Source organism: Argiope bruennichi, chromosome X2 (genome assembly GCF_947563725.1).
Source record: "Argiope bruennichi chromosome X2, qqArgBrue1.1, whole genome shotgun sequence".
In the NCBI taxonomy this organism is placed as follows: Eukaryota; Metazoa; Arthropoda; class Arachnida; order Araneae; family Araneidae; genus Argiope; species Argiope bruennichi.
This window is the reverse complement of record NC_079163.1, coordinates 33,667,978-33,681,858: the sequence shown is the minus strand read 5'-3', so window position 1 is coordinate 33,681,858 and position 13,881 is coordinate 33,667,978. Positions and strand designations below refer to the sequence as shown.

General features: G+C 26.3%; 1 protein-coding gene across 4 annotated transcripts in view; it reads left to right on the top strand.

Moving 5' to 3' along the window:
- LOC129959976 (myocyte-specific enhancer factor 2-like) overlaps positions 1-13,544 on the top strand; it is a 348,098-nt gene extending 334,554 nt beyond the window's left edge. For all 4 annotated transcript variants that reach the window (XM_056072924.1, XM_056072926.1, XM_056072925.1 and 1 more), the window contains 5 exons: positions 804-939; positions 1,401-1,579; positions 2,847-2,949; positions 9,489-9,600; positions 10,279-13,544. In XM_056072924.1, the coding sequence (XP_055928899.1) occupies positions 804-939; positions 1,401-1,579; positions 2,847-2,949; positions 9,489-9,600; positions 10,279-10,561 (813 nt within the window). In that variant the 3' untranslated portion in view covers positions 10,562-13,544. The remainder of the gene's footprint in view (positions 1-803; positions 940-1,400; positions 1,580-2,846; positions 2,950-9,488; positions 9,601-10,278) is intronic.
- Positions 13,545-13,881: the final 337 nt, after the last annotated feature.

Sequence of the window (13,881 nt, the reverse complement as noted above, 5' to 3'; positions counted from 1 at the left end):
ATGTTAATAGAAAATGAGTTTTGGGTTTAAATTATTTAAATATATTCTTCTTTGTGTTGTTCCTTTTAAAACTATTCATTTATATTATTTTTTTATTCACTGAAATTAATTTTTTATTCAACTTTGTTCCTGCCTGCTATGCTGTGTCTGGGTTTTGTTTTATTTTCTCGTGAATTATAAACTTTTAAAATACAATGAATAAAAATAAAATAAACATTTGTAGGGGAAAAGGGGCAACATTTTGTATTGTTAGATTCATTGATATCGTTTTTTTTTTTTTTAAATTTTACAGGGGATTTAATAATGTAGTCCAAATTTTATATTGAATAGTTTGTGTAATTTAGAAACTTTGCAAAATCTAATAAACAGTGAAACTATGAGGTATTATTGTGTGCTTTAATTTTTACTAATTCTGTTATTGCATATAATAATTAATTTAATTTTTGCATATAATAATTAATTTAAATAATTTTAGTTTTAATGAGTGCTGTATTGTAATTTAGTTCAATAACTGCACAGTTAGTAATGATCCGTTCTGATTATATAAAAGAGGTTATTCAAAAATAAATTCAGATTGTGATTAAATAAGTGAAATTATAATTATGATGAATAATTCTAAAATTAACTTACATGTTGAAGCCTTTTTAAATATTTATATCAGATTATCTTTGCAAAAGTTATTTTCAGTTATAAAGATATTTATTTCATATAACAGTAAAATTCTATCCTGATATGCTGTTTTAGTGTTGAGATTAATTCCATATGGAATATGATTTGAAATTTTTTTCATTTTGTATAAATAGGGACCAGGATCTTTAAGTCAGACATTAGGTCCCATGTCTGTCAGTCTTAATAGCAGCTATCCAAGTGCGGAAAGTTTAATGGGATCTTCTCAAATTCCACCTCATAGCAACATTAGTCCCAGACCTGGCTCTTCAGGTGAGAAAAATCTAATTATTTCTTATTGAATGATATTTAGAATAATCCAACCTGAATGTAAAATAATAAAGACTATGTAAAATAATAAAAACTAAAAGATTAAAGGATATCGTAACTTTGTATAACTGAATATAGTTTTAAAATGGCAATTATATGAATTAATTGGTATTTGTAATTTTATAATTGTTTTTATTCAAAAATGAATTCATATTGTGTTATAAATTATTATATATTTTTTAGTAAATTTTCAAAATTAAATTTTTTCTTTAGAATTCTTTGTTTTATTTTTTGAAAAAAAATTCTGAATTCATCTATGTATATATCACTTGTCTATATATCAATTTTTCTAGATAGATAATAGTTTATTCATTGAACTCTCATCATAAACTGTTGTATATGAATACATCATTACTATGTTATCATTAATGGAGAAATTCTTAAATTTGTTTGATTCTTTCCAGGTCTCCTTGATATTAATGGTGTCACTCCAAATGGCTATCATCGTTCACTTTCCCCTTCCTTGCCTGGGAACAGTTCTCCTGTAATGATAAATAAACAAATTAACAAGCAGCATTCACCACCTGGAAACAGATCCAATTTGCGTGTTGTAATACCGAATTCTCATGCTAACTCTTCAATGGTATATTTTCCCTGAAATTTTATAAGCATTTAAATTTGTTATTAATAAGTATTATTTGTGAAGAATTGCATGCATGAATATAACTGGAGAAAAATTTTATGATTAGTGAATAAAATTATAAATAGAGAATTAAATTTAAATCAGAAGAATTTTTTGCATGCTTTAAAATGGGTGCTTCATATTCTCTATCCATTTATCAAAATGTGTTGTATCCATTTATAGAAATGTATTGTACTTTGTTTTAACATATCTTTGAGAATTTTCATGATAAAATTTTGAAATTTTGTACATGACCTTATTAGAGAGTGAGGTACATTTTACTCACTAGAAATTTTTTTTGTACGGGGTCCGTGTAAAAATTTAAATTTTGCATTTTTTAAAGTTTAATTTCCAGAAAATTTTAATAGATTTCATAACATTTTGCACCTTTTTTACGCAACTTTAGAATTTACAGTATATGCGTACGATCAATATTTAAGGAATAAAAGTCAAGGTTTTTGAGACACCCTGTATATTGGTATAGTGATTTCTAATTTTACTTATTAAAAGAAAAATCTAATTATTCTTTTTTCATGTCACATGAAAGCAGTATGCATAAAATAATTTTTAAATAATTTTAGAGGTATGTACAGTTTTCTTCCATTTTATTATCTACTTTTGCTATAATTAGCACAAATTACACTTCAGGTTATATTTATCTTGAAGTGGCATTTCACCTAACCATAATATCAGACCATTGCATTATCATAAATTATAGACTGCCTGTAATTTTTTGTAAAATTTCAATTTGACTTAATGAGCTATTTTTAAACTCTTGATTCCACACAAAAAAATATGGTCTACAGTATATTCTCGGTGTTTCAAATTTTGTAAAGGGTAAAAAAAAAATAAAAAAAAACTTTTTTTTTTTTTGTAATAAATTTTTGAAAAAACAATGTTTGCAACATTCTTTTATAAATGTTTTGATTGTGCATTTGAGATTGGGAAATCTTGAATTGCATATGTTTCTATGTATGAATATGTTTATTGTGTACTTCAGAAACCGTTATATAGAATATGGAGTGAAATGGTCAATAATAATAAATAAATGCTTCTTATGAATCCACACTACTATCTGTATTTTATAAGTAAACATTAAAAGTTTTTATGGATTTTGAAATGGAAGAATTTTGATTTAATTATTAAAAGAGAATTGATTAAATATTCAAATTTTGTTACACAGTAATTATCTGAACAAATTTAAATCTTACATTTTTTTTTAACATAGAATTCTCGCCCGTCTAATTCAATGGGAAGTCAAGTTGGAAATGTCAATGCTTCAATACCTAGCATGGCTTATCCGTCCAGTCTTTCGTCGTCCTTCCCTCCAAGTAAGTTCATGGAATGCTAGTATTTCCTGCCACCTGTTAAAGCTGTGCACTAATTGTAAAATACTCTTGGACTAAAGATATCAAGTGTAGCATTTGCATTTATTCCTTATATATACATTTATATATGTTCATGAATCAGTTTGTGGCTTGAAAAATGCTGTTGAATTGAAAATAAAATTGTTTTGGAATTTTGTATAACGCAGAAGTTTTTAATTTGTAATATGCATTGTACTGACATTAAATACTGATTTGTAAAAATAAATTTATTTTGGCTATCATTTTTTTTTATTTTTATCAAATCAAATTTATTTTTATTTTCCGTATCAAAAACAATAAAGATTGTTTGAAGTCAGTCCATATAGTTGGGTTATTTTTTCTTTTTCTAAATATTTATGCTTCTATATAAATACTGATCTGTGAACATTCTTTGATGCACTATTAATATATTTGCATGTCAAATTGCTATTTTTTCATTCTGAAGGTTTTCAACTTTTAATTTATGGTATTTTTACTTTATGCATTTTTGTGATTTAAATACTTGTGATGAGAAATTTTATATTTATCAAGAGAATATTTGCATGAGATAGTGATTTTTTTAAAGCTATGCTTCTTACTTTACATTTAAAAAATAATTTTGAAAATTAATAAAATATTATCATTTCATTATCATATTAGTTGATGAAATAGAATATCTTGAAATGGATTTTTTAAGTATTAAAATCAACTTTATCATATTAAGTCAGAAAAGATGTATACATGAAAAGTTAATAAGTTAATGGTATTTCAAATATTTTTATAATAGACACTATTGGTGGTATGATACATAAACCAACCTGCAGATGTTTTTTTTATAAAAGTGTTAAGTACATACTCTTCCTTGAATAAAACTCTTCCCCTTGCATATTTTGTGGAAAGAAGGCAGGAAAATGTTTATTTCTTCTCGTTTAACTGCCTACTTGCTTATATTTTGAGGAATTTCATCTTAAATCTAGAATCTAGCTTTCAATATAATTTTCGCATTACAACTGATATGTTTCTGAGTGCCTTGGCTATAAATGTAAGAATACTTTCATATATTGTAACATGTTTTATACAATATAAAAGGAATTGGACATTGAAAAATAAAAAATATAAGCACCTTCCCAAGTGAATTCACCATTTTTTTTTTTTTCGAATTTATCTGTACATTTGTATTGCATAAAATTATTCAAGACATATATCTGCCATATTTTCATTTTATATGTTTGTATTGTATAATGTTTCACTACACTGACGACATTTTAATCGTCTTTATTGTTTGCCCTATATTTAAAAATGTGGCAACAGTTAGGTATTATTCTTTTAAATATCTTTTTTTAGTCGCAGTTAGATAGATGAATTCAAAAATATCAGCAGAGATACTAATTTATTCATTGCATTCTTAAAAAAAAAAAAAAAAAAAAAAAAAAAAAAAACATTCACTTAAAACATAATATTTAAAATATATAGTGATATTGAAAGTAATTCGTATTCTGACAGGTGCAAATGTTCAGGAAACGGACATCTAGAAGAACTTACTAAATTCTTTGTTGAAACACACACACACACACACACACACAAAAGTGCTAACAATTTTACCTACTTTTTCCCATGTACTTTTGGAATGCCCTTTCATCTGTGATAAAAAAGTTTGCATAAATTTATGATTGTTTTGCTGAATTAAGTGATTAATTCTAGAGATTCAAATTATGACTTGTACTTTTAATGAAATCATCCTATTTTTAGAATTGTCTTAAATAGAAGCGCATTTAAAATCCATTTTGAGTAATTCTTAGCAGCTCTATAAATCTTTTGCGAAACTGCTTACCAATCTTAAGGCTAATGAAAAAAAAAATCTCATGAATTTATTTATTATGATTGTAGAATTACCAAAAGCATGCTCAAAATTTTTACCCATTTTTGCCTTAATTTTGAAGTTTTTTGCATTTCCAACTGAGTATTGAAGTTTAATTTTAGCCTATACTTCCTAGAACTCACAGAAACTTCATAAAAATAAATTTGAAAAAAGAATTCTATATAGTAAGTTAGATTCTAGCATAAGATTTGTTTGTGAAGCTTTCTGTATTTTTATCGTATTTTGTATTATGCGAAGCTTTCGATTGCCAAATTCAACACAGTTGTACAAATATGTTGTTGCAAACTTCCCAAATTTTAGGTCAGCTTTTTTAAACACAAAACTGTTTTTGTCCATGCTAATTAATTCATAGAAAATAATGAGCCTGAAATATTTAATAATAAGTTTTCATTAAAAAAAGATTATCATTGTTGCTGCAAAAGTTTTTGCTTGAGCGGAAATATGATTTTGGAAACTAGAATTTAAGTAGTTAAACAGTATTTATTTGGCATCATTATAAATTATTTGTATCACAGATTAACCAAGAATACTTCTACCAAATTGTTATAGTAACAATTAATAGCTTACATAAATATATAAAAAGGATTTTTCACTATACGTATATTATGCAAATTTCATTTCATATATTTTATGTGCTTATCTCAGTTTTCTTAAGACTTTTTGTGATACATGTCATGAATTACTATTTGCTGACTTCTTCAACACGTTTTGTGTTTCGCATTTGTTTTCAATAAATCCAGTTTATCTGCTTTAATACATACACTATTTTCATATAATCTGTGATAGTAATGAAAATAATATTTATTCGAGAAAAAAACATTCACATTGTGGATGGAGCCTTCTTAAATATTTCAAGCCTTTAATTCACATCTTTTTAAAAAATTACATTTGGGGCTGAGATTTTGATAAATAATGTATTCAGTATTTTCACGTGTAGTGAACTGAAAATGATTTCGGAAAGTTTTTTTTTTTTTTTTTTAAATGTTTTTGAATTTGAATGCTGTATTTGTCACAATTGGATATATTTATTATTAGTCTGTATTAGGTAAAGTAATTAAAGATAAAGTGCAAGTAAGCAATATTTACAACTATGGTCAGATTTAATTTTATTTTCTCAGAACTTACCTTTCCACGGGTTTCTTAAAACTTTATCAGTTTATTGCCTTTTAGATTTTTGAGCTGAAGTTTGGCTCATGGATTCACAATTTAGTTTGTCTGTTTAGAATTTGCAGTGGTGGTCATTTGAGTGAATTTAAAAATAACTGTTTTCCACTGTCAAAATAAAATAGCAATTTCGTAATTTAAAAAAGAATTTCTTGAGAATAAATAAGTTGGATATTACACTATATTTTCCATATTGTTCTTATTAATAATGCTCTGTATCTGAATGTTTCTGTACAAATTAAAGCCAATTTTCTTACATAAAATATTCTTTTCAATTCGTATTAGTAATGATGCTCATGTAAAGTTTGTTTGGAAAATTTGAAATTTTTTTAAAAAAAGTCAAAGGCAGTATATATAGCATTTGAAGTTTAAATTTCCTATTGGTTGCACAATTCAGGGTTTCAGTGTAAGGAAGTTATGACTGTTCTATATCATTTAATAATAACAGGTAGATGAAAACAGCTCTCTTTGTATCTAGTTGCTTGTGGTTTTCTTTAAATTGCTAGTTGTTCAATAATGCCATGTGAAAATTTGCTCTTCTAGAATAAAGTAAATAGAAGCTATCATGTTTAATATGGGTTAATTGTAATTGACTCTGTCTATCCATGAAATATTTTTGTATTTCTGAAATGACTAAAGTCTCAAGTTGTAAGTATTATTAAAACAAGTTTCAGAAACCAGGGAAATTAATATTGGGTTTTCTGCATAATTATTGATAACATTTACCAAAAGTAACTTAATACAGCTTTTACTTCATAGCTGTATTTAAGATTTCCCAGGCTGTTTATGAATAAAGAATTATTAACTCAGAAAATTTAGAAAATATCTTAACCTACCAATATGTAGAAATATTTTTAATAAACTAGTGAATTTGATTAAAATGTTTCTAGAAATTGTGAGCCAGAGAAAAAAAAAATGTTAATTCTAATCTAGTTATACTGTTAGTTACAATCATTTGAGTGCTTCGTTGCTATTGTGATTATTTTTATATCACAATTTTCTCTCATATATAGAAATGTGAATTAACTTCTTACAAAATATAAAAAAAGTAAAAAGAATGAACAAGTTTGCGCGAATATTGGTTATAATAATTAAAAGAGGCCTGAAATATTACTTTTTAAATTTAATAGTTTCATTGGTTTATGAAAGTATAATTTATAGACTTATGTAGTAAATAAGCCCTTTGGTCCTCCACTAGCTTTCCTCCTGTCATTGATTCTCTGCTTTGAACTTTCTGAGAAATCGATTTTTTCTGCTCTATAATTCAAATGTAATAAGAAAATCTCACCAAAAACATATGGTAATTTGCAAAAAATGTTTATTCTAAGAAACAATCAATGTATATGTCTTTTCCGTTATCTTGCGATCTTATTTATTTACAATAATAGTTTTCACTCGTTTATTAGATAAGAAGTACCCACGAAAGGTAATAATTAAATATTGAATAGCATTTTTAAAGCACTTTTTCTTTAGAAGAAATAATTTGTAAGTGTTATTAAATGATAATAATCACATGTAATATTAAACTATTTAGATGAGAAACTATTGAAACAATAAATTTAATTTGTTAATATTGTTTTTAAGTTATCACATTAAATTTTGCTACTGAAAAATTAATGAAAATAATTAAAAAATTAAAGATAACCTTAAAAGAATTTAAAAAAATATTCAATTTCTCAGTGTCCAAAGCAATTTTAATCAGCTTAGTATATTTTAAACCTGAAAGTAATTTTCGGTACCTATGAAGCAAGATTAATGAATGTTAGGCTATTTTCTGAAAAATACTCATTCCACCTAAAAACCATGTTCTGTAATTTTCCATGTGGGTGAAGTTTAATATATAATCCTTTGAATGTTCAATGATGAAAAAATTTTCTTATGGGATCTTTGTGAATCTTTATTACGTATTAACAAATATAAATGTTATTACGAGTTCCCGACGATACATTTCTCTTGCCGAAAAATTGTACTCATAAACTATTTAATTCATTTTAATACCTTGTCGTAAAGGTCTTTCTGAAAAGACTTATAAAAGCTGCATTTTTTATTCATAGAATACAGATTCAAGTTTTTTCAGCAGTCATTTCAGACAAATTATTCTGATTTTGAATCTGTATTTAAAAAATGATTAATAACACAATTTAATAAATGTGGCTCATAATGCAGTGGTGTCGGGTATCACTGCTACGACAGGAAATACATTTCGGTTCATTAATTTGAAATTATGTTTCAAAGAATACCATTTGTTTGCCGTCAATAGAACAATTTCTAACTGCACGCTTATCAATATCTATATTCACTACTAACATGCTTCCTGCCTTTAAATGTTGCTTACACCATAAATGTTTTCAATCAGTCGAAATCATTGAATAAATCTTCATCAAAAAATGAAACTGCAGATTTTTCAGTCAATCAGTTCTTATTGTTAAGAAGCGATTTCAAAAAAAAAAAAAAAAAAAAAAAAAAAAATCACTTATGTTATAGATTTCAATATCAATTCTGTGTTTAAAATTTTGACCATTAATTAATTTAATTGTGAATAAGTATAATTGGTGTTGAGATATATTTAATATCGAATTCATATGTTATTCTGATTATTTTGAGTTGTAAGATATGCGTACTATTTCTGGAAAGTACATATTATAAATAAATAAAATAAGAAAAATACTTGAATGTATTCCAAGAAGTTTACTTGTTTTCTAATTTAACTATTTCTGAGAACATCGTAACATTCATTTCCCAATTGCTCATTCGAGTCTTTCTTATAAATTCATCTAAGAGAAGTTTATTAATTAACAAAATTCGACCTCCAGAGTAAGACTCCTAGGTATTTGACTACTAATGTTATTTATTAATTTAGTTTTTTTTTTAAGTTTAAAAAAAGTACTACAAATAATTTAAATTTATTATCAATGTACTTTTTATCTTATTAATCAACTTTCTCAAATAGTTAATAATAATTATTATTTTTGCTTTTAAAGAATTATATTTTTTTCACGCTGAAATAGATATATCTTCGTATTCATTCCGAAATTATATAACTTAGACGAATCTATAGCAAGTATATATATGTATAATTAAAAACCATGAACATTAAAAGAAGGTATTATTTCTTAATTGGTAGGAATTATGATTTCTACCAATGATTTGTTTTTGTATAGAATGCTATGTTTTAGACGTTTATACTTTCTAAGATGTGTCCAGGTTCGATCTAACATTTATCGGCTAAGGTGCCTTTTTTCTTGAGTTCTGAGTTTTTGTTAGTAAAAGAAAAAAACTCTTTCTCTTGCGTGTGAGAAAGCGCAGAAAATAACATTATGTTTGTTGTAAAGGTTTTTACAAAAAGGCAGCATATCTAAATTTTTGAGGATTTTTTGATATACAATATATATTATTTCTTCGTTTATTGTAAACTAAATTCATTGTACTATTGAACAAAATATGAAATATGGCTAAAAAGTATATCCATATTATTTTTCAGATGATTTTCAACTCAGTTCGGATTTAGGATTGTCAGGATTTAATTCTCCTGGTTTGCTTCAAAATTGGTCCCAGGGTCCACTGTCAGGAGTCCAAGGACTTTCACATTCAAGGTAAGCATAATTTGTTTCATTTTATATAAAATTTTATCATTATGCAGTAAAATGTTAATATAATAATATGTATAAACTAAATGCATGATAAAAAGTTAATATTTTTTAAATTCTGTTTAATTATGCTTATTCTTTATAATTTAAATTTAAAAAATATATTTTTAAAGTGTCTTAATTTTTAAAAATCATTATATAGTTCGATTATTTATTTTGCGTGGTTAGGAAAATATTATGTCTGTTTTGACTCTTATTAGTTCTCAAACTTAAAAGAAACGGTTATGTGTAACTTATTTCGAGGGAATTGTTGCATTTTTAAATATATATTTTAATAAAACTGTGCCGATGCAATTCTTGTAGTAGAGTCTATTAAGGGTTAAGATTATTTTAAATTGCTGCTTTTTTTTAAATGTTTTGTAAAAATATAAATTACGATTTGTAGAAATTGCTATTTGCATTATTTCCTCCTTTTTTAAAATGTTTTATAGGAAAATCGGAATTTTACTGTAATTTTTTATTTTATTTTTGAAGTTAATCGCAATTTTGATAATCTTTGAATAACTAACAATAATTTTGAATACTTGTTTAATCCTTCAATAATCAATTGAACGGTCCATTTGTAGTTATTTTAGGATATATATTTATAATTTAAAGTTAATTTTACTTTCTTTGATGTTGCAGCCCAAGCTCTACTATAAGCAGCTTACCTCATCTTTCGGTTAGCAGTGCAACACCACCTCCATCTTCATCACCTCTTCCAGTAAAAATTAAAAGTGAACCAATTTCTCCTCCGCGTGATAACTCAACTCTTAGTCTACATCGGCCTCCATCAGTGCAGGGTCATTTATCACCTGGCCATCATTCTCTTGCCCCTTCTACATCCTCTTCACCAGATCCAAACATGGACTATGATCCTCATATTAACAAGAGGCCGCGTCTTACAGCAGATGGTTGGGCTACATAGTACAAGACTCCCGAAAGTGGACAGCCATTCAGTGTATTTTGGTGGTGATGAACTATTAAGGCATTATACCCTTATAGGGTATCATCTTTATAAACATTATATTGTGTGGATATTTTCTCAATGAATATGCTGGTGCATTTAAGACAAACTTTAAGAATTAAATGTAAAATAAGAGGAAATATGTATGTGTGTCACCCTTTTATTATATTCTATCTCATGGAGATGAACTTTGAATATCATTAATGGACATTGCTGAGTTTGCCAGTACTCATGTTCTTTCATTGAGGTAACCTACATTCATGAAAAGATCTGATTTCTTGAGGAACTGGCTTAATATTTTGTTGGACAAATAGTTCCTGCATTCTTCAGTGAGCACTACAGTGAACTATTGCTGAGTTGGACTTAAATGCTATCTGTCCTAATGTGTAATCCTGATCTTGTAAATGTGAGATTTGTTGTTTATTGTTTCATAGTGATATTGCCATCAATATATACTGTAGAATATCTTTTATATATATCAAGACATTGACATTGTGAAATGATCTTAAAAAAGTTGTTGGCAACCAAAATATTTTATATGTTGTTAGATTGCACTAACACTGATGTTTATTAGACATGATTAAATATTAGGCGAGAATCTATTTTCATTAGCAACATTCCCTAACGGTTGCTTCAGGCTTAAATGTAAAATAAATTAGCCTTGTGTGAACATGGAAACAGCTTGTAGTAAAGTTACAAGTCAGTTATTTCATATTCATTATTTCTGTTGCTGGTACTTAAGCCTTTTATTGTATTATCCTAGTGACTGTTTTTAGTAATCTCAAATATTAAGTAATTTTTGAGAATTAGTGTTGATGGCAGCAATTTGTATTTTATGTACCATAATTGCTTCATTGATTCTAAATTATACATAGTGTTGGTGTAATGTTTGAAATTTTAAGCACTATAGTGTATTTATTAATTTCCATTGCATGCACTTCCTGTGAAGCGCTTGTCTGTTGTATTTCCTATCGTGGACTGTTACTTGTTTTGTGGCCAGTAGAAATAATATATGTCTAGATTTAATCTGATGAAGGGAAGCGTTTTTAAACCTTTATTTTGTATATTAGAGAATACTACACTTAATTGATTAAATTAAAAAAAAATCACGTTATTAGATTATTTAAAAACCGATTTTTAGTCGCGTTTTCATAATTGTGCAGGTCAGTTCACTGATAGGTTAAATGATAGAAAAAGATAGAATATATTCTACATAACATTGTTAAGAAGGGATTTAGAATAAAGATAGCTAAATTTAGCTCGTATAGTTTTATTATACCATGAGTGCAAAAATAAGATCTGATGACTGTCCAAGTTTTTTTGCTATAGATGTGACAATCATGAACGTTGACTGCTGTGTCTGAAACACTATGCCTTCCTTGTCGGCTGTCTGATCCTAAAAAAAGCAGTGTTAAATATTTAAACACAAAGCCTTGATATTCGAGAGAAAAGAAACTTGTTCAACCAGTGCCTGTGTCTTTTGCACAAGTAGTTAGAATCTGAATTAAAAGAATTAACAATTTTTATCAGAGAGAGTGAATTTTAAATAAAACGTGATTAAAATGGCATTTTGCCTCAATAGCATTTGTACTTTCTCACGTCAAAGATTTTACATAAAAAATATAATTAAAACATTGTTTCGAAACTCTCTAAATTTAAATTATCCCAGATTTTAGGCATTCTATTAAATGAAATTTTATCCATCATGTAAAACTAATTTTGTGGAAGCATATTTTGTCTCAGATATTTAGTAGTTGAACTCGTATGTAGTTAATGAATAACATTCGATTAATAAGAGCTGTAATGAGAGGCAATAGGATAGTTTAAATTATAAGTAAATATAAACAGGTCAATAAGTTATTTTAGAATTTAGCCAAAATTTTGTCTTGACAAATACTTATATTTTTGTGAGTAAATATCTCATAGATTTTTAATGGAAGTAATGCATAAGTGCACTATCATCTTTACTGACATATTTATTTATCCACTACTTCCGGAATATCTGCCAATATTATTGTATGCTCTTTATTTTTATGTATCATACACAGCAGTGTGAAAGATATCTTTCCACCAGGGCAAAATATTGATGGATTTAACCTTCCATGTTTATCTCTATAAAGAGAAAGCTTGTACCAGCAAAAAGAAAAATACCCCATTGAATTAATTATTATATTTACTTATCTGTACATTTACATTTGGAATAATAACTCACTATCTGCCTGCAGTTGCATCATTCCTTAATGAATAATTGTAAGGCTTTGTAGGACAAATGTTAATTCGTTTTTCATCGTTATTCCAAAATTAAGTCTTATCATGAAAATGATTCTCACAGTTTTTTTCTTCTTTTCTTTTGGTTTTAGCACCAGGCCAATCTTATTAATTATTTGTACATGAAAGTGAATTTCTTGTATTTTTATAAGTGTAATATAAATTTGGTTTTGTTTGAATAATTTATTCAACTGTAAATGTATTTTCTCTTAATAATTTCATGTATTAATTCATTCATTGTCATTCAGTTTCATATTTCCATATTTATGTTTGTAGAATATTGTTGTTAATTTTACACTTGGTTTTTACTTATTTTAAAATTACTTGTGAAAAATTATTGGCTATTTATTTGAAACTCTTGCAGTAATCAAAAAAACTTCCACTCAATCAAAATTTTTATATTTATTGTGTTGTTCCTTTATTTTGACAAATGGTGATTGATATAGATTGAGATTTTTTCTGATTGATGTATTTGAATATTAGATTTATTTCAACAAAAGAGTAAGCGTTTTTAGTACAATTATTAACTATACAGGATATAAGCATTATTTTGCGAATATTTTATATTTCTCTCAACATATCAATATCATAGTTTTATATTCTCTAAACTTTTTTGAAAGGAAGATTGAAATCTATATCTTTTTTCTTTGTGTGTGTGTATATATATATATATATATATATATATATATATATATATATATATATATATATATATATATATATATATATATATATATATATATATATATATAATAGAATAGAATGGGAGATAAAACAAGGAGATCGTGAACTACTTGACGCCTCACAAATTTACTATATCCTTCAATTTTATGAATGTCACAATTAGAATTTTCTTTAAGCAATGTTATGTGCCATATCGAATCATAAGATAGTTTATGAAAGATAGTTAGATGAGAAACAAAGTGCAATATTTGTTTCTACAGCACATTTCTGGTTAATATTTTCTGTATTGTGGCACAGAATGTGTATATACAAAGTTTGAAAATTGTGCT